The sequence below is a fragment of the Rousettus aegyptiacus genome, unplaced genomic scaffold (assembly GCF_014176215.1).
Source record: "Rousettus aegyptiacus isolate mRouAeg1 unplaced genomic scaffold, mRouAeg1.p scaffold_m13_p_10, whole genome shotgun sequence".
In the NCBI taxonomy this organism is placed as follows: Eukaryota; Metazoa; Chordata; class Mammalia; order Chiroptera; family Pteropodidae; genus Rousettus; species Rousettus aegyptiacus.
In genome coordinates, this window is record NW_023416285.1 from 48,921,561 (window position 1) to 48,945,788 (window position 24,228).

Here is a 24,228-nt window from a genome sequence, read left to right on the forward strand (position 1 = left end):
AAACATCGCTTAACTATAGAAACAATCTAAACACTACCTAGAACCATGACATTCTGTTTCAATTGTCAGATATAATAATAATTACTATTTGTTGGGGTCCTACTATAGGCTCTAGTAGGTGCTCTACATACATGTTCTCAATTAAACATCACAATTGTGAAATGAAGTCTAAGACAGGAAATTATGTGCAAGTTGATTATTTGGAGGTGATTCCAGGAAGCACAAATGAGTGAGTGGGAAATGTGAGACAGGTAGGTGAGAGGGTTTTTAAAAATTAGGTTATTGTGGAAAAACAGGGGCTCAATCCAGGTGGGGACCCCTGAGAACTATGTTAATGTGCCTCTGAATCGTCCCGCTGAGAAGTCAGGAAGACTGTCACTTGTGGGAGGGTTGTTAATCCCTGGCATTTCTGACTGTGCAAGTCCCTGTGCACCAGCAAAAGCCCAGGGTCAGGGAAGGAAAGACAAAGGCAGGCCCAGAGGTGGGCAGCAGACAGGGCACGGGAGCTGTCCCCTGCTGCAGCAGTGCGCTAAGGGGCTATGGGGGCAGGGCACCAACGATGTCTGCTATAGTATTAGTAACCCAATTTTAAAGTTGAGTAAACTGGAATTCAGAAAGATTACTTGCCCAAGGTGATATTGCAAGTAAGTTGCAGACTGGAGATCCACTTACTGTGACTGTAATCCTATGCTCATTACGACTCCTGAAACACGTTAATGTTGTAGGCACATCCTGAAGATTATGGAATTAATCTCAGAAATTTGGAGCTAGGAAATACATTAGAGATTCTTGAGTTTTTTCCCTAGAATAAGGAATCAGGAATGCTGCACTGACTTGTAAATCTGAGATCATAGTGTTGGGTAGTTTCGGATAGAGCCTAGCACCAACATCACAGACTTCCATACAGAGTTCCTCTACCACAATGCACAACCCTTTTTATAAATATATTTAACTCATTAAGGAAATAAAAACATACATATTTATATTTATTACAAATGTAATATACTTAACATTTGAAAGTTTAAGTTACAGAATGGGCTCATTTCTCCTAAATAGTATCATGAGCCTTGTGCCTGATGGAATCTTAAAGATTATTACATGTTTGATTATTTCTCTTCTTGCTGTCTAACACTTTCTCCTATGAAGTCTTTCCTAAATAAAAGTGTTACAGCTGAAATGAATTTAGCAATTAAAAATAAACGAACTACTTGTTATAGTCTCTACGAATTACTTTGATGAAGTAAAGTATTTCAATTAGCAAACTAAAAATCATCTGTATAATTTTATTCATGTTCACTATTTCCTCAAGGTGCTATAGAGTCCTATGGTTTTAAAATATTAGGAAAGTCATATGTGTACTCTACCACAAAAGGCAATCTGTAAAGACCCATTATAAGGCCATAACTGCAATCTTTTAAAATGAGAAAAAAAAATGTCATACCATTTTCATCATGACTTGATGAACTAAGACAATGAAGTGCAATAAATATTCTCATTTGAAATAACACTGAAACCATGGCTCGTGTTCGGAGGGAATAAATCTTTTATTAAAATTGTAACTTGTGAATTAATACCATGTATGGGGGTTCTGATTTAGTAAGATCAAAGTCACACACATGATAATGATATGATCCTTCATAAGGAAGATCCTATATCCACAGACTCTGACCAGTTATTTTATCAATTATTTCTGCAGTTGTTTAAAAAACTCCTCTCTTTATTTACACTCATTTTACAAATATTTACTTTATATTATGCCACATAGATTGCTCTGAAGCTTTGTCATTGTTTAAATTTGAGATTATGGTCCTTCTTTTCTCTATTCGCTGCCATGCAGAACAGATGTAACATCCTTTATCCCCATCTTCTTGGAGTGATGTAATTTTTTTCTAATGGACTGTTTCTTATCCCTTTAAAGATTTGAGTATTTCTGCCACTTTATCCATGAATTTCCAAGAAGGTCCTTTTCTTACCTGGGAGCGGAGGGTACAAAAGGAGGAGACCAAAGAGGAGAGGAAGGTGCAGAACAAGTATGGAAACAACCAACTTTTTCAAAGAATCGGTATAATAAATACATCTATTGAAAGAAATACAATGTGTTACATTCATATCACCATTCATACATATTTGGATAGCTGCAGATATTTTGTTTCAAGATCCAGGGAGATACTCTCCTGATGGAAACATAATAATCATATGGCTAAAAAAGAGCCTCTCCTCTCATCCTTTCACCTTCAGGCAGCTCTCTCCCTGAATAATTTTGCATAAACAGGCCTCATTATCTTTGAAAGGTTGATAAGAGAAAGTATCTTTTGAAAAGTACCCTTAGTAAACATTCATATTATAAAGTACTCTAATTTGTCAACACTTTTATCTCTCACTTTAAGAAGTGCCTCAAAGTACCACAGTTGCTTCCTTCTATCTATATTTAAGACTGGGTGCTTTTTTTTACTAAGTACTTTCCTGAAGTGTTCTCAAACTTTTTAGATAATGGCCCACTTAGCAAGCTACCTTCCCCAATGTGCTCCAACAATTCCCCAATACCAGACGGGTGTCTAACACTTTCATTCAAATCTGACACTATGCAGACCCCGGGGGTTAAGGGCTTAGTCCCAAAGGACTGTCCCCACTTCCGATGGCAGCCACAGGCCCAGGAGCCATGTGTTCTTCTAATGGACCAGGCTGACTACAAATCTGGGGGTTTCAATGAACCCCCCCCCCCTTCAGGTTTGATAATTTGTTAGAATGATTCACAAAACTCAGGAATGCTCTGTACTTACAATTACTATTTTTAAAATAAAGGATACAACTTAGGAGTGACCAAATGAGAGATACACAAGAGGCAAGGTCTTGAATGAGGGAGGCCTTGGACCTTGTACCACTCTTCCACTACACCAATATATTTGTCAGCCAGGGAGCTCTCTCACCTCCTTAGAGTTTTTATCAAGGTTTTATTACGTAGGCATGATTGATTAAATCACTGGCCATTTGATTGGACTCAATCTTTCCATACCATTAGCAGTCACTCCCCATTCCTGCCTCCCCCCAGCCAGCAGTAATCTACTCCTGTCTCTATGAATTTGCCTATACTGCACATTTCATATAAACGGAATCATATACTATATGGTCATTTGTGATTGGGTTCTTCCACCTAGCATATTATTTTTAAGGTCCATCTATGTTGTAGCATTTACCAGTACTCCATTCCTTTTTATTGCCAAATAATATTCCATTATAGGGATATACCACATTTGGTTCATCCATTTATCAGTTGATGGATACTTGGACTGCTTCCACTTTTTGGCTATTGTGAATAATACTCCTATAAATATTGATGTATGTGCTTATATGGATATGTTTTTATTTCTCTTGGATATATAAGTAGTGTAGTTGCTGTGTCATATGGTTTTTCTATATTTAACCCTTTGAAGAGGTGCCAGACTGTTTTTCAGAGCAGCATCACCATTTTACATTTTCACCAATAGTGTGTCAAGAGTTCTGAATCTTATTATATTCCACCCATGAAGAAATTGAAATTTTCCCCTTAGGTCCAATTTTAAAAATCCTGGAAAAAGGTTTTATTTGGCCTGCCTTGTGTCACATGCTGACCTGTTTTCTCATCCCTGTTATTAGAAAAAAGGTCACATGAGAAGATGGCTACATGACGTGTGGCTATGGGAAAGAGTGTTTCCTTGGAAATTTATACACTATTACACTGGGCAGACAAAACGCCTGCCACAGGGACCTAAAACATAAGGATGGTGCTTACTCCTCAGTGTCATTGTGGATGTGTAGGACCATTGGGTTGACACAATGACTGAGAGGGTGCTACTGGCTTTTAGGTAGTGTTTTGGGCCCTGAGGTGTAATTTCCCTGAAATGTTTAATCTCATTCAATAAAGATTTGTCCTGACTCAAAGGGCAATACTGTTCCAGTTAATAAATTCTGTTCTGTGATAAACTCATTTTTTTTTAGTTGGGAATATACCTATTCAAAACAAAGATTTTATTTTTTAATTTTTTTGCTAGCCTGCCTTTGCATCTAGATGTGGCTGTGCGATCAAGGTTTGGTCAATTGAATGTAAGCAGAAGTGTTGTGCATAACTTTCGGGAAGTGTCCTTGGAGAGGTTTAGTGCCTTTCTCTTTGCCTTTCTTCCTTCCTGCTAGTTGGAATCCAAATATGATGCCTGGTGCTGAAACAGCCCTCTAGATGTGGAATGGCAATCCTGTTTTGAGAAATGGTGGAACAACAAGACAGGAAGAATGTGATGATTATACACTGTCATGCCAATTCGGGGTGGCCCATGTTTATTTGTGAAGAAATAAACTTCTATCTTAATAAGTCCCATTTTATTATAATTCTGTCATTCATAGCTGAACCAAAGCCTAATTCATAGCTGAACCAAAGCCTAACCATGAACTATGGGCCAGCACATTCTCTAAGTGCCATTCTGTGAAAACACTTTACATGCATTAATTCAATGATTACCCACATCAAACCAATAAGATAAGCACATCTACCACCCAACCCCATGTTGAGATGGAAAAACTGAGCTTCAAAATAATTAAACAAGTTGTCCAATTTTACACAGAAGACAGTTTGTCTCCAGAGCCCATGTCTGAAACTATCCTGCTGAGACACTAACAAATTAATGAAATTCATAACAAACTGACAACAATAAAACTAAACTAACAGCAATACATAATTAATAAGGAAGAAGAATCGTAATCCAGACCTCAGCTACCTCAATATAATAGTGATGATGTATGATTAGAAATTGGCCTTTTGAAATTTGAGGAAAATCCAACTATGCATATGTGCACTTGCCAAGCATTTTTGTGGCTGCCAGACTTTTTAGTACTAAATTAGAATCCTTAGCACTCTTTAGATGTGTGCCAGATGCAGTTTATAAATATCACATTTTAATAACATATTTAGATTACTAAGTATCCCTTAGTTGCATGCAAAAATGAAAATCTGTGTAATTACACATCCTTCACATGTAATGAATGAAGATGTGCATTTATTAAATTTAGTCTGTCAGGAGGACCTATAGATCATATCTTGAAAATCATTCTTATAAAAAACTTTATGTGAAGTTAAGCCTCTTGCTTTAAATCTAGCCCTCTGTTTCTTATTCCTTTATATCTCATATTATCTCATATGTTTCTACATATCTCATGTTGGTTTGAAATTTAGGACATTGAATGTTGTGAGACTATTAAATTCAATTGACACTTACAACACCTACAACTTCAAACTGCCGGGCATCAAGGACAAAATGATGACTGAAAATGATTCTTACCCTTTGGAAACTCACAGTCTCCTAGAAGAGACATTAACAGGACAAGTGTAACCCAAAGTGAGATGTGCTATAATAAGGCATGTTCTAAAAGAAGAGAAAGGTGATTATTTGTGCCTCTGGATGTTGGGGAAGGCTTGGACAATTACTAGGATTCTGTCAAATGGAGAAGAGAGAAACCAGACGGAGACAAACAGTAATGAAAGCACAAGGTGTAGAAAAAAAAATGGAACAGGCTTAGGGAGTGACAAGTGGCCCAGGGCCATTTGTTTATTTAAAATTATATGCATGTACTGCTATATTAATATACATTGTAAAAACAAACATAAAAAATTATAAAGAAAAATAAGCAATTCTAAAGATATTACTAATCATTAATATGGTAAAATTAAGAAGTTTAAAACAGTGAGAACAGAAAACTTATTAATTTTGTTTTTTAAGTTTGTAATGTCTAACAGTATGAAACAGCAATTTATTGATGCTTGTGTGGGCGCCTCACCTTTTCTAGAAGAGAGATATTAAGAAAGGTTTTGAGAGCAAATAAAAACATGACACTCTACTTGGGAATGTTTATGAACCACCCCTTTATAAACACAAAAATTATAGTCACAATGAACTCTACCTATATGTTGCACACATACATACACACATACATGCACACACAAAGATACTGCTAATTGTGATGGCTTTTTACACTATTATAAGCCAATACCTTGAGCCCCAGTACATTTAAGTAGGAGCTCATTGTTAAAGATAGAGAGTGCAAATCTCTATTTTGAGTGTTCATTTCCACAATTTTAAATTTTGGGGAAGGCAGTTCTGGTGAGATGTGGTTAAATCGTTACCATTAAAAAGTTTCATTGCTCATACTAAGTGTAGCCTCAGTCCCTTGGGCTTTACCGTTTAGTACTATCTTTAATTCATAGTTTCTTTGTGAGAAATATTTTAAATCATTTGCCTTCTTGGTGAAGATTAATTTAAAACCAGATAATATAATCTATACATCTACTCAACAGGTATATAAATAGCAATAAAGTTACTGTATTTATTAAAAGCAAACATGCAAGGATGCCACTATCCATCTCTTCCAGCTATAGTATCTTCTATTACTTCCCTAACTGCCTGCGACATGAAGTAGTCCAAATGAGAACATCTATGGTCATCTATATATGTCTGGTGCATCTCCCTCACTAGTGTTTAAATGCAATGAGCTCAGTACGTAGTAAGCACTCAGTACATGTGTGCTGAATAAATGAATAGGGAGGAAACATATATCTTTGTAGGTAAATCTTGAAGATCTTGATCTTGTGAGCAATGAAGGACCACTGCAGAGTTAGTTTGGAGCTTTGCTGTTTTAACAAGAGAGTGACATGATCAGATATGCTTTTTAGGCTTATAAGATGAACAGCAGAGTGGAGGATGGCCTGGAGTTGGAGAGAGAAGACTACAGGCAAGGAGACTGCTCAGAAGGCTGGGGCAATAGTCCTGGAGAAAGAAGAAAGAAGGAGGTCGATACAGGCAAAAGGGGTCAAGTATTTGGTTAACGAAGGAAATTTAACTTTGGGTGGTGAACACACAATGTGATTGTTGTGTGCGCGTGTGTGTGCGTGTGTGTGTGTATTTTTGAATCATTACACTTGAAGTTTATTTGATTTTATTAACCAATGTCACCCCAATAATTTTAATAAAAAATAAAAATAAAAAAATATTTTTTTCTTATTTCTAGAAAGAAATAAAGAAAGAAGGAAGGAAGGAAGGAAGGAAGGAAGGAAGGAAGGAAGGAAGGAAGGAAGGAAGGAAGGAAAGAAAGAAAGAAAGAAAGAAAGAAAGAAAGAAAGAAAGAAAGAAAGAAAGAAAGAAAGAAAGAAAAAGAGGCAAGAGCCTGAAATATGGCACTGGCCAAGGGAACGGATATGAGACAAAGTTCAGGAGAGGGAGCTGACAGGACTTGATGACTAACTGGCAGTGGGGATAAGGAAGTATCTGGGATTAATTCAAGTTGTCCAGTTTGGATGCCTGTGAGCTTGATAATGCAGAAAGAGTGACTTTAGGGGAAGGGAAGGATAATGAGAACTGGTCTGGACATGTTGAATTTCAGCCTAGAGAGACCCAGCAAGAAGCTGGTGCTATGAGACGAGCTCAGGAGGAAGCTCCACATGAAGCTACATACTTGGAAGTGATAATTAAAACAATATTTGATGACATTTCTCCCAAGGAAAGGATACACTCAAAAGAGGAGTTCATCCTATCACTTCTTGGCTTTAAAACTCTTTTGGCCACATGTGATTTAAAAATAAAATCCACATGTCTTAATTTGATACTCAAAACCTTCCCCAGTCTAGTACGGCCTGTTTTGTTCAGTCATTTATTCAACCCACCAGCCTTTACAGAGAGACTGGATGTGCCATGAGGTGTGGTGGGGACAGAGAGAGATGACTGACTGAGTCTTTGTTGCTGCCCTGGGGGAGGTCTACCGGGGAAGAGAGACAAAACAGAGTTTTAGTAAAATAAGGATAGTAATCCTATCTTATAGGATTATAGCAAGAATTAAGAGAAATCCTACATATAAAGCCCTTAAAACTGCTGAATGTGCAGTGGCTGCTATTATTATTATAGGAGGGACATGTATTGGGAATGGGAGTGTAGTTCCCTTGGCTGGGCAACCACTGAGCTGAATCTTGAAGGAAATCTTGAAGTGAGCCAGAAGAAAGGTTGGAGAAAGACATTCCTGGACTTCCTCCTGTTCCTTTGTGTATTGGGTTGAATGGTTGCTCCCCCAAAAGATATGCCCATCTCCAAATCTCTAGACCCCATGAATGTTACTTTATTTGTTAAAAGGTAAAGATTTGCAGATGTAATTAAGGATATTACAATGAGGTCATTCTGGATTATCGGAGTGATAATGATAAATCCAATGACAAATGTCCTTGTAAGAGACAGAAGAGGAGAGGCACACAGAAGAAAAGGCTGTGTGGACGCAAAACCAGAGATGGGAGTGATGTGGCCACAAGCCAAGGAATGCAGACAATTATCGGAAGCTGCAAGAAGAAAAGAACGATTCTCTCCTGGAGTCTCCAGAGGTAGTGTGGTCCCCTCACCATCTTGATTTCTAATGTCTAGCCTCCTGAACTGCGAGAGAATACATTTCTGTTATTTTAAGTGACCCGGGTTGTGACCATGCATTAACAGCAGCCTTAGGACACTACTGTACCTTCTCCAAAACTAATTCTTTGTAAGTGGTGAACAGGACACAGTCCTGACCCTCATGGAGTCTGTGTTCTAGTTGAGGGGGCCACACAAAAATGAACAAATACATAAGCTAAATTTAATAGGGGAGTGTTAGGTGCTATAAAAGTTAAGCTCCAAAATTGTATATCCAACTGCCCACTTGCCATCTCTACTAAAATGTCTACTGGACATCTCAAACATAACTTTCCCCAAATAAAAGTGCCTGGAGGTACCTGGAGGTAGGAAGCTGATTTATTCAAGAGGGACAGGAAAGGGCTCTGGGAGGAATATGCAGGAATAATGAAGGTAAGCTAAGCCAGTGACTGAAAGAGCAAAGGTCCTTCAAAGCAAGGTCCTTCTGTTTATTTTGTTTTAGGAAAAAAAATAGCTCTTGAAGAGAGAAAGAGGATGAAGATTTAAGGGAGTGGGTAACAGCAGTAAGAATCCAGAGGAGACAGAAGTGATATGGGGTAATGCGGAGCTAAGGTGGGAGAGCAGCACAGGGGTCAGAGTCTTTGAAGGAAACAGTAATAACAGAGTAGGGACTGAATGATGGCAACTCCAGACAAAAACAGGGTTTGAATCCCGGCTCTGCCACATACTGTTTATAAAATAGTAGGAAATTATATTATCTGTATTTTGAGTTCTTGAATAAAGATAATAATAGCTCTTACCTCATAGGAACTTGTTAGGAGAATTAAATATATTAATGTATACAGTACTTGGCTCAATGTCGTACGGAGTATTCAGTAAGTGTCACTATTCCTATTGAGCTTATTAGAAATAGAATCAGGACTAGAATCAGAATGTGACTACTGGAAGGAACTGCAGAATCTCCTAACCTAATTCTCTCATCGTACAAACGGAGAAATTGAGGCCCAGAGAGTTTGTAATCTGGCCCAGTTTAAAAAGATAGTTAGGGGTAGAGCCAGGACTAAATTGCTGGGAAGTCTATGCTTTTTTCTAGGTGAGCTTCATACAGAGATTGGGGCATCACAAGAAGACAGGTGGTAATCGGATATGGGAAAATACACATCACTCAGGTGGAACCCAGAGAATGAACAGAGAATGTGGAAAGAAGAAGGAGTCTCAGAGTTGGGTTAGGGAGGAAAGAAAAGAACCAGAAAAGACTAACAGTCGCAGACACCAAAACAGAGGTTTCAGAGGGAGAAAATACTCAACTGAGTCAAAACTCCCAGAGAGTCAAGGAAGATTATGACTCTAATACAAAATGCTAGATTTGAGGTCAACTTGATTCGAGCACAAGTACACAAGACACTAAAGTCTCAAACTTGGTTTTCCTATCTGTAAAATCAGAATATACGTGGAAAATCTGCTGACTCTAACGAATTTAAACCCATTCTTTGTAAAGTTGGCAATGGAGGGAGATTTCCCTCCCAGTAAGGGGTAGATGAGCCTTACTCTAGACCCTGAAATTACTCTTATTTTTGGGGTATCTCTCACACTAATGTCTGATGCAACCACAGCCAACAGACTGGCCTTAGGGGAACAAAACATGGATTTCACCATTCCTCTCTTTGCCATAGTATCACTGAGGCAGGTTACAATATTTGAGCAAGGTACCACTAACAGGTGGACCCCTAATGTTGGGGCTGGTCATGGAACTCTTTTAGTCTCTTTCTATATTCCTTCCATAAATTCTTCTAATCCTATAGTTTTAAAATACCATCTTGATGCCCAAGACCCTCAAATTTCAACCTCCAGCTCTGAGTTCACCTCCGAGCAATTGTTTATTCTAGATCATTACTTAGATGTTTAATGATCATCCCAAACTTAACTTTTCAAAAGGTAACACTTGACTTCCTGCCCCCAAGCCATATCTTACCTTGAAATTCCCAATCTTGGTAAATTTATATCCAACCCACCCACACATTCTCCAGGTTCTATCTTAAAAACATTTTCCAAATCTCAGTCCTTCTCTACACCTGAAACTCTGCTATTCCAAGGTACCACCATCTCTCATGTGGCCCTCTACAGTACTCTCCACACAGTAGCCAGATGATCTGTTTAATACATAAATCACATGTTACTCTCTTGATTGTAAACCTCCAACAGCTTCCCATCACACTTAGACTAAAACCCAAACCCCTTAGACCCTCCAAGAACCAGACCCTGCTCACTAGTTTGACTTCTCACTCCACACTTCCCTCGCTCTCTCGCTATGTTCAACCTTGGCCTCTGGTTTTCTTTCTGTTCCTCAAATACATTGCTTTCGTTTTTAATACAGCGTTACCTATTCCGTCCATCTGGAATGCTTTCCCCATCCTGCTCCCCTCCTCACCATCTTCATGTGGCAGTCTCTGCTTTACCACTGAGGTCTCTGCTTGTTGCTTCTTCTAAGAGAGGCCTTCCCTGTCTATCCTTTCAAGAGTAGCTCTCCTGTCAGTCTCTACCACATCAGTTTAATTTTATATCTAATTACATATCACTAGTGATATTTTCTTGTTTACTTTTATGTTTATTGTCTGTCTCTTCCCCACTGGAACGTGAGTTTCCTGAAAGCAAAATATTTTGTTTGTTTGGTTTACCATTGTGTATTTAGTCCCAGGAAAGTGCATACACATGGTAAGTGCTCAGTAAATACTGATGAGAGAGAGGAGAAGCAGGAGGAGGAGGGGGGAGGAAGGAGAGGGAGGAGGAAGGGGAAAAGGAGATGGCGGGAGGAGGAAAGGGAGAAAGGAGAGAGGGAGATGGGGGGAGGGAGGAGATGGAGAGAGAGAAAGGAAAAGAAAAAGTAAGAGGGAGGGTAGGCAAGTGCCCAGGTTTTCTCTCCTGCCTTTCTGTGGTCCACTTTAGCTCCAGTTTCACTTGGAGATCTGCCCACCTACCTGGATGATTGACCCTGAGCAGTTCCACCTTCTTGGGTGGGGTCGTCACTCTACATTCACAGAGGTTTAGACTAAAGGTGAAGAATAAGCACAACAGAATACATCCTATAAGAAATACAAATACATACATATGAATAGCAAGGAGAGCTACTTTTTGCAAGGTAATGACCTCTGATCCACACACTTCCCATACTTCTTCTGAGGATCGGATGAAGGAGAGTGGTCTGGAATGTGACACACACACGTGTAAGTTACTACATTACACGTCTGCTAAGTGTGTCGGCTGATGAGGAGCAAAGATAGTACTCCTGGCAAAATGCCACCTGCGTGACTCATGCCATAACACTAAGGATTTACATGGATGATTCTAATGCCTTCTTCATCCTAGACGACTTCAGTATCCCTCTGTAAGTTTCATTCAATTCCCCTCTCACAGTTCCGTGACGTTATCACCTCCAATGGCTCTCACTTCCATTATGCTTCATCCACATGGTCACACTCTGAATTTTGTTTTCACCTCCAAACTATTCTACTTTGGAAACCTTAAGCCTCACGACTTAAGAATATCTGATGTTCTGCTCACAATATCCTATCCTTATAGCTCTATATCCCCCTTACTCCCACTGTACCTGCTTTCCCACCCCTCCAGGACTTCCTCAAACCTTTTCTCCTGATCTCTTAATGCAATAGCCATTTCTCTTCTTTATATTCTCAATGAAAAAAGTGACTGTCCCCCGTTCTGTCCATGGGAATTGCTCCACCTGAACTCTGGACTCCAGCCCCACCCCCAGGCCATTTCATCAATTATTTACTTTCTCTTCTAGGTCTTCAACTTATCTTTTCCTGGCTTTTCCCCCTCAGCACTTAGACATGATCATATCTCTTCTAACTACTACCAAAAAAAAAAAAATCTTAGTTTACATGATCTGATATTCTCCTTATCTAGAATTCTCTTTTCGCCTTCCTTTCATAGTCTAGTCATTTTCACCCCATTCTCACCCGACTCACATCTCTCACCCTTCCATAACCCAACTTCTGTCCTCACCACACGCTTCCGAAACTGCTCCAGACCAGGGCCTAGTGGCCTAGCAGGCTGTGGTCATATTTCACTTCTTATCTAACTTGGCGTCATCTCGTCATCTCGTCATCTCGGGCGCTGTCCCCTCCGTCTGCCTCTGTGCTTCTGCGACATCTCACTCAGCGGTGTTCCTCTCCCCTCGGTGGCTCCTTCTAAGTCTCCCTAACGGGTTTCTTTTCCTCTTCCTCTTCCATAAATGCGAATTCGCCCTCTACCCATTTCCCTTCCCGCTGCCTATATATCTATTTCTAAGCAATTTCATAATTACCTGTAGCTTAAATGACCATTTGTATATGCTAACGTCGTACATTCTTGGAGCCTCAAACCTATATTGCCTTCTAGATATTCCTGTTTTTATGGCCTACAAGCACCTCGAACTTAATATGCCCCAAACTGAATTTATCATCTTCCCCATTTCCAAAACTGACTCTTTCTTTTATATTTTCTATCCATGTAGATGATAACTATCAATTCATCCAGCAGCTCGGGCTAGATGCGTGAGAGAAGCCAGGCTTGTTCCTCACCCCCAGACTCCCCTGACTCTAAATCCTGTTAAATTCACCCATTAGCTCTTTGATCCATCTGTTCTTTCTTTTTCTGACACCGCTGAACTCAGACCTTTTGCATCCCTTTTATGGATCATCTCAGTAATTTTGGCAGCTTCATCCCCCTCCTCCAGCCTAAAGATTTGATATTGTTTTTTTCTTTGTCACTGTAATTCATTTATGCCTTTTTAAAGTGTCTTTTTCAAACTAAAAAGTAATATGTTATGTTCTCAATGCAAAATACCCAAATAGTTTATAGGCTATAAAGAAGTTAAAGTCACTTCGATACAGATACAGTCCTCAGATCTTACTCCCAAATACACAAACGCTCTTTTTTCCCCCATACAAGATCTTATTAAACATTCAGTATTTCTTATACTTTAAGAGGCACTCTTTTTCACATTTTAATATCTCTGAAACCAAAATGTGTCATACAATCAATGGTGTTTTAGATCTAGTTAAATACACTACTGTTTTGCAATGTACTTTTTTACTCGTTAATGTGGGTCGTGACTCCAAAACAGCACTTTACCTCCAGGATGATCTTTCTAAAGTACAATTCTGATCAGGTTACTATCCTCCCAAAAATTCTTCAAAAGCTCCCCTCCCTGCTTCCCCCACTTCATCTTCTAAGTCCCTCCTAATATGCAATCTCCTCTCCAGCACATCACACACCTCTTCTTCCTTAAAGCCAAGCAGATCTATTTGCAGTTAGTTCCCCAGATACACTATGCTGAGCCAGATCTTTGTGTTTTTGTGCCAATGTGTCTTCTGTCTCTTCCTCACCTCTTCGATTCAGAGTTTCCTCTTACTAGAAAATGTCCTTATCCCCCAAGCTGAGCCTGCATTCTTCCTTCATGTATCATGGCTTAACTCCAGCATCTTGTGCATATCTTTGTTAAATCATTTAACACATAGATTCAGGTCATTTCTCTTGTTTGTTGCTCACAATAAATAGTAAGCATGCTTTCTTCTTTATATCCATTTCCAGTAGTACCAGGGCAACATGGGCTTTCCATAAATATGTTTGGAAATAATAATCTGTACATGAGGGAGACATAAATATGCTCCCTAAGATAAGGTAAAAAGCATTCTAATTAACCATCCCTTTAACCAAGAGAGAGAAAAAAGAGGAGAGAAGATCTGGATGCTAAACTACCTGCGCACCCAGAAATCTAAAGCAATTAGATTGTTTTGTGTATCCCCCCCCCCCCCGCCACACACCCGCCCCTGCTTTCGGCTCCTCCAGACCTACTAATTCCACCCTCAAGTAAAGATAATCTGATTTCAATAACCATGCCCTCAATGACATCTTCCTGTCTCTCTAGTCCTTTTAAGTACCTCAGTCTATATCATCACTCCCTTTTGCCACAACACCCCTATTTTTAAACAGAAGTTTTTAAAAGTACCAAAGGGGGAGTTCTTTCTACTTGCTACTCTAAACCAGCTACCTGAGTTTTCCCTTTGGACACCCTCCTGCCCTAGGTATGGACACACTTCTGGGTCGCACCAAGACTCAACACCGGGAAATAAACACAAAAGGAAGCTGAAGTTTAATACAAAAACCTCCATTTTAATAACTATCGAAGAAGCTTGAAGCTAATGTTCCACCTCAGTGGAAACCATTATCCCCCTCTCAACCCGGTATTGGGTTTGGATTCTGGAAAATGACAAAAATAGATAGAAATGTTTCCCAGTACTTCTTTCTGACCTAGATAATTTAAAGCCAAGGATTCCAATTCATTCATGGAAAAGTACCAGGCTACTGTTGGGCACTTAAAATAAATTCCAGCTAATGTGACCTCTGTGGCAGTCGCTAAGATTGGTTTACGCTAAAACATGTTGACAACTGTGGGGCCAACCTACTTTCAATACCTTCCCTTGGCAAAAAGGACAAGGACTCATGACACAATCAGAAGTGGTAGAGAAAAGGAGGAACGTGGAAAGACTGGGGGCAGTATAGGAAAGGTGAGCGGCAAGTGACAGGGCAGGAGAAAACAGAGACTTTATAATAGGAAATACAGCTGACAGAGGATTCCACGAAAGATTTGCTGTCACAGCTGGGGCTGAGGGTCATCACTGAGAGGAATGGAAAGACAGCTAAAAGAATGGGGAAAGGCGTGCAGCCAGATAGGGAAGTTGATAAAACAATGAAGCATCTTGGGCATGTAAACAGGACTGAAAAAGAAACGGGGCCTCAACTCAAGGACCTCACTAAAAGGAAGGGCAGAACCAACATATGAACAGGTAAAATGAAGGGGAAAAGTAGCTGTTAGGAAAATTGCCATAATTCCACTGTCTTGAAGAGGCCAATGAAAAAGACATCTCTAGGCTACAACTGGACTTGCAATTAGGAAGTTCACAACCTCTCGATGAAGAATTAGAGTCAAGTAGATATTTTAATGCTCTAAGCTGTGGGGTCAAATCAGGCTAGCTGGTAGCACGCTTAACATTTTGAAGGGTTGGGGGGAACCCTTCATTAGGGGAGAAAAGACAACTTCACTTAAGCCAACACAAAATAGACTGTACAAAAATCTCTTTTGTTCAAAAATTTTAGAGTAAACAAAACGAAGTAGCACTAGGCATCAAATACCTTAGCTGTCAAGACATAATTCCTGGTCATTTTAGTTGCTGGGGCAATCAACTATCAAACTGACTTTTCCTGCACCTTAACGTGAGACAATGACAAAGGAAAAGGAAAAGCCGAGACCAACCTGTGTCCTTCAGGGTGATTTCTCTTCTCGGTACAGACTTGGGTGTATTTGGACCCCTTAGAGCCGATCCCCGGGCAGTATCTCCAGATCCAAGAGAGGCTTGTTTGGGATGCACAGTGAGTTTCCCCGACCTCAGGAAATCTGAAATGATCACCCCACAGTACTCACTAATAAAGGCACCTTTTGGAGAGACCGAAGAATGCTGGTTTATTCACACCTTTTCCCCCCACGCATCGAATTCAGCCATAACTCATGCAGCTCAAGGAGCGGGCAGGAACGGACCGCCCACTGCTTTTGTTTCCTACGTGGCCGAGACCTAAAGGAGCGGCGGGTCGCCTACCTGCGTCCCATTTCCCCCGCCGGGAGCGGCAGCGCGTCCTGCAGAGCGGTTCGCGGCCGACTCCCGCTTGCTCGCGACCTCACCTACGGGAGCTTTCTCCCCGGCCAGGACCAGCCTGACTCATCTGGGATGGGTGGCAGGGTGGGGGAGAGAGACCTCGGAGGGCGGAGGGACAGGAGGAGGCGGGTCCGGCCCTTCCCCCAGAGCCAGAGAGGAGGCGTCGCCTGGGCGCAGGTGAAACCGACTCCGACCTATCCCGGGAACTTTCGCTGTCGGGACTCGCTGCGAGAGGCCGGCGTCGCGCCGCGGTGGCCTGCGGGGCGCCCTCTCCCACCCGCGCTGCGTGTGAGGGCTCAGCCCCCGGGCTTCTTCCCCGGGGATCCGCGGCCGGTTTGGCGCGCTCGGGGGCTGCCAGCAGCGCCTGCCTCCGCGGCTGATGGAGGCGGGCGGCGCCGCCCCGGGCGCAGGTGACACACGGCAGGCCAAGGTTTCGGCCGGCGGGGGAGAGCACAAGAGGGCGAGACACAGAAACCTCGCGGCCAGGTGACGACAAGGCAGCGATGGCCCGGGAGTTGAGCCAGGAGGCACTACTGGACTTTCTGTGCCAGGCCGGGGGCCGAGTGACCAATGCCGCCTTGCTGAGCCACTTCAGGAGCTTTCTCCGAGACCCGGACGCGTCCCCCAGCCAGCACCAGCGCCGCCGCGAGCTCTTCAAGGGCTTTGTCAATTCGGTCGCCGCAGTGCGCCAGGACCCCGACGGCACCAAGTACGTGGTACTCAAGAGGAGGTACAGGGACCTTTTGGGGGAGGAGGGGCTGCAGCGACCCCGCGACCCGCCGGTGGCCGCCGCCCCTGCGGAGGGAGCTGCGCCCCGCGCCCCGCGAGGCGCGCGCGGTGGGGAGCCGCCGCCGCAGCAGCCGCCCAGGAGGCGGCGGCGCGAGAAGGAGCGGGAGGAGGAGCCAGCAGGTGCCGCAGCCCCAGCAGCCGACGCAGGTTGCAATGGACTCCCCGCCACTGGCGCCCAGGAGGCGGCCCTGGGAGGCGGCGGGAGAAGAGGCAGCTCTGGCCACGGGGCTCTGGTGCCCGCAGCTGCGGCGGCAGCTGCCCAGGTCGGAGCGAGGTGCGCGGCGGCGAAGGCGCAGGGCCGTTGCTGCTGGGAATGTCTCCAGAACGGCCTGGGGGCACTCCCCGGCGAGCCGCTGCCCCGCGCACTCCCCGACCGCGCCGCCGCTGGGGAGCAGCCGGCGCAGGCTCCCGCTGCCCTGGATGGCCGCGGGGCTCCCAGGCAGGAGCCGCAAGGCGCGCCCGCTGAGCCCACGCGGGTGCTGGCAGCGCCCCTCTCGCCTCCTCCAACCGTCGGGGCTACCGGGAGCCCAGATTCCCCGCCTGCAGTCCAGTCCCGCCCTCCTTCCCCTGGAGATCCGCCGGAGCTTTTGACTCCGGGAGATCTGCATTATTCGACTCTGCAGCAGCAGCAGCAGCGCACTCAAGAATGGGTGGCCAGACACCCTCATATCCCCGAGGCCCGGGACCACGGCCCCACCAGAGCCTGGTCGGTGCTGCCGGACAACTTCCCCTCGGAGCTGGGCTTCTGGGGCCTCGACCCTAACTCAGCGACTCTAGACCCCACTCTTTCCCCTCATTCTCATTTTCGTGTCTCTGAATCCTGGCCTGGGGACTCTCCATTGACAGTCTTTCGTAGCATTCGCTGTCAGCTGTCCCTCCAAGATCTGGATGACTTTGTGGACCAGGAGAGCCACGGCAGTGAGGAAAGCAGCAGTGGGCCCAAAGAGTCCCCTGGGGGTTCTGAAGAAGGGCTGCACGTTGCCCTGGGAACCCCAGATTGGAGAAAGCTCAGGAATCCAGCTGGGGGCCTTTCTCTAAAGGAGGTCAGCTCCAGCAGGAGCCCTCAGGGCCTCAGGAACGGAAGGGATGGTCACATCTTTCAGCAGGTCCCAACAAGGGCTAATGGCCTTGTAGGCCACCCCCAGGAGCTTTTGCCTTGCCCAGCTCCCAAGTTTAGGAGGTCCCTCAGGAGGGGCTCTCGGGCAGAGAGAACCAAATTGTCCTCCTCTGATGAGGAGTGCCTTGCGGAGAACTTGTTGAAAAGGAGTCGGCGCCCACCGCGATCCAGGAAACCCTCCAAGGCAGGAGCGACGTCCAGCTCCAGGGTGGATGCTGCTTTGACACCAAAACCTGCTGACGTTAAAGCTCTTGCTGAGAAAAGTTGCCTGCACAGCTTGTGGGCCCCAAGTAGGGAGGAGCCTGCAGCCTTGGTTCCCCATAGGCCCTCTGAGCACAAGCCATCCCTCGTCCCCCTAGATGCCAGGGAACATGAATGGATTGTGAAGCTTGCCACTGGCTCTTGGATCCAGGTGTTGACTTTGTTTTGGGAGGATCCCCAACTAGCTTTGCACAAGGACTTCTTAACTGGATATACGGCTTTGCACTGGATAGCCAAACATGGTGACCTCTGGGCACTTCAGGACTTTGTCTCGGTGGCCCACAAAGCAGGAATTGCTCTTGATGTAAATGTGAAGTCCAGTTGTGGCTATACCCCTCTGCACCTTGCAGCCATTCACGGCCACCAAGGAGTCATGAAATTGCTAGTGCAAAGGTTGGCTTCTCGGGTGAATGTCCGGGACAGCAGTGGAAAGAAGCCATGGCAGTATCTGACCAGTAATACCTCTGGGGAGATATGGCAGCTACTGGGAGCACCTCGAGGCAAGCCTATTTTTCCTGTATGTTCTTTAGTTCGAAGCTCTTCCCCCACCCGGAAGGCCAAGAGTCGGGAAATATCTAGAAATATCACCCGAAAGACTTCCTTTGCTGCACTACTCAAAAGTCAGCATAGCAAATGGAAATTGGCCAACCAGTATGAGAAATTCCCCACTCCAAGGGAAAGAGAAGAGTATAGTGACTGAGGTGGGCCCTTGTCTTCAAAATGTAGCCACCACACCTCCATCCTTGAGCTATTCAGTAAAAGAATTTAGGGGGAATAGAAAAATTGCTGAGTTGGTGAAGAGAGAGGTTAAGTGAGATGGGCTACTTAGTGTTTACTTGCCTGGATTTTGCGTCAGCACATCCTGGACCTCAGGGATCAGACAACCTTTCTGAGGACGCAAGTCACTGGGCCAGTGAATCTTCCCTAAGGCACCTAGTCAGGTGCTTAAAACCCAGTGGGTGTTCTTCCTCTTCCCTTGCCACCAAGGATCTGGGCGCAGTAAGCCACATTGTTTTCTGAAGCAGCAGTCCCAGGCCTTGGCTAGAGAGGGAACAGATGTCTAACAAAAAGGGAGGCACTTCAAGGAATAGACAAATTGACAAAGCCCAAACAAAACTCCTCTTTGCCTGGTAGCTCTCCAGCTTCTATTCATTTGGAGAATAATTTGGCTTCAAGTGAAAAGCACCAGATTTGAAATCAGATGGCTCTTCTTTCTTTTTTTTTCCTTTTCCTTTTTCTTTCACTTCCTTCTTTCTCTCTTTTCTTCCCTTCCTCCCTCCCTCTCTCCATCTCTCCCTTCTTTCCTTCCTTCCAAATCAGCGAAATAAATTTATTACTGGAGAGCAGAATTTGATTTAAGAGATTCCTCAATTTCATCCTGGTCCTCCTTTGAATGCAGCCTATGGAGGCTAACGCGTGAAATGATTTCTGCCTCACTGGGGTCTCCTCTCCATGATCAGAGAATCAGTTGGGTAAGAATCAGCTGTGACTGACATCCAGGCCCTGCTTTTTTGTTTAAATCAACTTAAGGAAAACTTTTCAAATGTAAAAGCTGTTGACTCATTTGCCTAGTGACTGAGATCTTTCATGGAAACTCCCTGTGTCACAAACAACAGAATTAGAATTAGTAGTTTGCAATAGGTTTGAATGGCCAACATTCATACTCATGAAAGAAGAGAAATGATTTTCCTCTGGGGAAGCAGTAAGAGTTAAGAGGTGAATGCCTCTCCACTAGGTATTTTCTAAGCTGCTAAATGTAATTTTATTTGCACTAAACTTGTTGCCAATTAAGATTAAATATTAGCCTGAAATGCTATATCTCTAACAGGAAGTCCCCCTTTTAATTGCTTATGATGGGACTGATTTTTGTGGGTCTGTGGAATATAAGAGAACAGCTAGTCTATAAACTGCAGTAGAACATTAAAATTTGAGAATAAATTTGAAGAGGGCTTAAAATGAAATGTCCAAGTGGAAATTGTTAATTTTTTATGAAAATGTTTCCTGTGCTGTGGCATCGATGGTATATTTTTAAAGTATTTTTGTATTTCTTCTGGTTACCCCCCCCCATTAAAATGTCAACGAATCTTTATAACTTATTGTATTTATGCTGATTACTGTTAACTTTCCTCTTTACAAAATTGTGAATGTCAAATATTTTTGTTTCCTTGTAGTTTTACTTTATAATTTTGCTGAAATAAATATATCTTCTATTAGAAAACATTAAAAAATAGGCATAATAAAGAAATGTAAGAGCTGTTTTTTATAAAGACCTATACACGGGATGAAACTTTGGCAAATCAAATCAAGAAAAAAGGGGAACAACCCCAGACTGTAGAGCCATGGTTAAGAGACATGAAAACTTAAAAGAATAAAAGACAAACATCTATGCAAATATTTAGTAAATGGGTGATTTTCAAAAAAAAAAAAAGAATCACAAAAATATAATTTCTTTTAAAAGCCAAATAATGTTTTACTTTACCAGTTTTTATCACTACATCAGTTTATTCAACAAATATGCTTTGGTCAGTGGTGTAGGATTTATAGAGGTGAGTGGGACAGGACCTCTCCCTTCTGGGAACTTAAAACCTGACAAGATTTGTCGTTGAGCGATTTATACTTATCTTGCTCCCAAGGTATCTTTTAAAGCTGCACTATATTACATGTAAGCTTTTAAAATGAGGCAGAGAGAAAAAAGGTGGTTCTAAGAATGAGGATAAAACAACCATAGTGCAAGAAAAAATTTTCAAAGTATCGTAAATATAAAATTAAGTGTTCCAGAGGATTTCCGAGGAGAAACTCCTTTGGGCTGAGAGAGTCAGGGAGGGCTTCACTGAGGCCAGGATCTTTTAGTGAATGATGCTGCCATTCCCAAAGAACCAGCTTTGGTGGTTCTACTGCATTCTTAACTTCTGCTTCAGTGTGATTTGCATAACACTGGTACTGGCTGACAGCTCAATGGTTAGACCACAGTCCAAGGTTTCAAGTTGGTTCTTCTGGGGATTCAAGTCCCTCTGGCCTTTGTCCACAAGTCATACCTGTGACTTTTGTCAACTTTCTTACATGCTAAACACGTGTGTTGGGTGTGGGCAGGGCTGAATTGGGTGTTGAGCGCAGAATAAAACACAGATCTGATCGAATCGCCCACTTGCTCATGTAAAGTTCAGGCTAGGAGAGCTGCCAGGCCCAGCACATTTTTTCCAGGCTCCTTGCCATGACGAATGGAGGCACTGAAGCCACCCCTGTCCACTGTGGGATAATAACCACCCTACTCTCTCAGTTTCTGTCTTGGTGCTGAATTCCTTCAGGTTAGAATCTCTTTTGTTGTTTCCTTGGTCAACTGTTATTTTTCCAGCTCAAATGTCACAGTCTCCATTAAGATTCCAAGGTAAAGACCTCTGAGCCAGAAGAGGTAGAACTCCTTCATCAGAATTCTTATAATCCTGTCTGCATATCCCACTTACAGTTTTTGCCATATAGTATTTTATTAAATTGCTTGAATGTTTTGTTTTTCCTTATGACTTTGAACATCTGGAGATTAAAGAATGTATTTTCGATTCATCTAAATTTACCAGATATTTATGGCACATTGGTTATTCAATAAAGATATAATTCCTGCCTTCAAGATCTTATAATCTAGTCTACTGGGAAAGGAGAGTGTGAAGGTGGAGTGGAGTCATTGAAAAATAATTACAGCACAGTCAGGTAGGTAGATAGACGTGTGTGTGTCAAGACTGTGGGAATACAAAGAAGGGAAATTTGTGGTGCATTTTCTATGTACAAGTCTCTATATTTATGCTGAAAATACAACATTCAGTAAGATATACATTTTTCCCTCTCTCATGGCACCTTCCTGAACAAAGCAAGTCAGGAAGGCAAAATGGAAGTTAAGTGTGCTTCAAGGCTCCAAGTGGAGAAAGGAAGAAAGAATATTCTAGAAGAAGGAAGAAGCAGAAGCAAAGCTGCAGGGTGTGTTTGGAAAATACTCCACCACTTATGGTTGTGGGGAACACACGGCCACTGCTGTGTGGCACAATGAGGTGATGTGGAAAGAGATGAAGATTAGAAAGGTAATTTAAGTTCAGGTTGTAAAAGGACATCTTTTATGATATGTCAAGAAGTACAGACATTTTCCAGGAATCCAAGGATTGTCAGAGTACCTCCAGAAAACCTAATGTTTTTCCAAATATCGATGTTTTCCAAAAGTCTCAATTTGAAGACAAAAAAAAAAAGTATTATACAGAATGTACTTAATTTTAAAATTTCCCTTTCAAATTTTTCTCAAGTCTTTGGTTCCTAGAAAATAGCAGCAGGCAATAAAATAATATAACAAATGGCAATTTAATATTAAAGGTAAACATTAGAAACTGTTGATAATCTTAGCTCGACCACTTGCTTTTTAATAACATAGTTGTAAAGTAGTAAATTTTAATCTTGTAAATATATACAGTGTAGACCATAGTCTTATTTTCTGCTAGAAAAAATTGATTATGGGTAAACATTTCAGGATGTTACACATGGCATGCCGTGACTTCCAGATGCTTTGATTCTTCTATAAATTTTTCTGAAGAGCAACACTATTGAGATATAATTTACAGCCATACAATTTGTCTGTTTAAACTGCACTGTTCAATGGTTTTTAGCATGTTTGCAGAGCTATGCAACCATCACCACAACAAATTCCTGTGTGAGTCTAAGAACCATTGACACAGGCAATGGGGAGCCATGGATAGTTTCCTGCAGGAGAGTGACATATATAGGCTGAGGTGAAACAAAGATTTCTTTTGCTACAGTAATGAAGACAAACTAGAGGCAGAAATCGGTTATTATAGCATCTTAGTTTCAATCAGCTGAATATAGAGAATAGGATTGTATGTCTGTAATGAGGTGGAGCTGTTGATTCGATTGATAAGAATTAGAAAGAATTAAGTAAAATTTTAAAAGACCTCTTTGTTTCCTCTTGTATCCAAAATGCCTGGTTCAGTGATTAGATAATTTTATGACTGTGGTGATAGTCTGGGTTTATGGTGACACTGGCCTAAGCATGCAAAGGCAATCTCAGGTTGTTTAGCACAGCAGTCAGTGTGAGTATTTGTGTTTGCCGACATCAAACAAATGATTACAAATGTGTAATGAAAGGGTAGGATACTGTAGTACTTAAGCTCATGACAATGAAGCCAGGATGCTTGGGTTCCTGTCCTAGCTTGGATAAGATCTTCAACCTCTCAATTTTCTCATTTTTTAAGATGGGTTTTTGAGATGATCTAATAAATGAATACAAAGTCCTTAGAAAATATCTGGCACATAATAAATCCTCAATGAATGTTAGCTATTATTATTTTTAACACCATTCAAAATACATAGTTGAATTTAAACTTTCATCTATGCTGAAGACAAAAAATAAAAGATGCTACAAGAATAAGATTTATTGATAGTCAAACATTTTTCCTTATACTATGCAAAAATATGCTTATGTTTCTCATTTCAAATGAAAAAGACTATTCAACTATCTCTCTGTGTGACAATCATTAGCTTTTATGAGATGTCATTAAACAGAATTATGTCTAATCGAAGCCACATAAACTAACACCCATCAAACAAGCAGCTCTGATGTGGCTGGGAACTAAAACCCAGGCAGAGCTCTGAAGGGGTGAGGCTTATGGGGGGAGAGAGAGAGAGAAAGTGTGTGTGTGTGTGTGTGTGTGTGTGTGTGTGTGTGTGTGTGTGTGTAAAGCTACCATCACTTAAGAAATCTGAAATATCCAAATTCAGCCATACAGTAAACTTTATCAAAATTTTACTATCTTGGTCAAGGTAGAGTTTTATCTGGGATTACAAATTATTGACCTCCTGGATATGAAAATAGTACTTCTTGATTTCTAGCTCCCAAGTTTAACTTCTCTTTTCTGCTTTTAAGACTTGATTTTTGTTTGTTTGTTTGTTTGCTTTT

The 24,228-nt window shown here is 42.1% G+C and overlaps 1 protein-coding gene and 1 long non-coding RNA gene across 2 annotated transcripts; one reads left to right on the top strand and one right to left on the bottom strand.

The window, feature by feature from the left end:
* Positions 1–208: 208 nt before the first annotated feature.
* LOC118608674 lies at positions 209–16,291 on the bottom strand. Its single transcript, XR_004953097.1, has 3 exons — positions 16,058–16,291; positions 15,718–15,858; positions 209–1,973 (listed from the first exon to the last, which is right to left on the bottom strand). It is a non-coding gene; the product is annotated as an uncharacterized LOC118608674 (long non-coding RNA).
* Positions 16,292–16,397: 106 nt separating this feature from the next.
* On the top strand, positions 16,398–23,889 carry SOWAHB (sosondowah ankyrin repeat domain family member B). Its single transcript, XM_016156055.2, has one exon. It carries the CDS (start codon positions 16,618–16,620, stop codon positions 18,979–18,981), a length of 2,364 nt encoding a protein of 787 aa, XP_016011541.2. The 5' UTR covers positions 16,398–16,617; the 3' UTR covers positions 18,982–23,889.
* The last annotated feature ends 339 nt before the right edge of the window (positions 23,890–24,228 follow it).

What these genes read in the sequence shown, in the direction of transcription:
- SOWAHB (XM_016156055.2), top strand. Translation starts at nt 16,618, where the DNA reads ATGGCCCGGGAGTTGAGCCAGGAGGCACTACTGGACTTTCTGTGCCAG.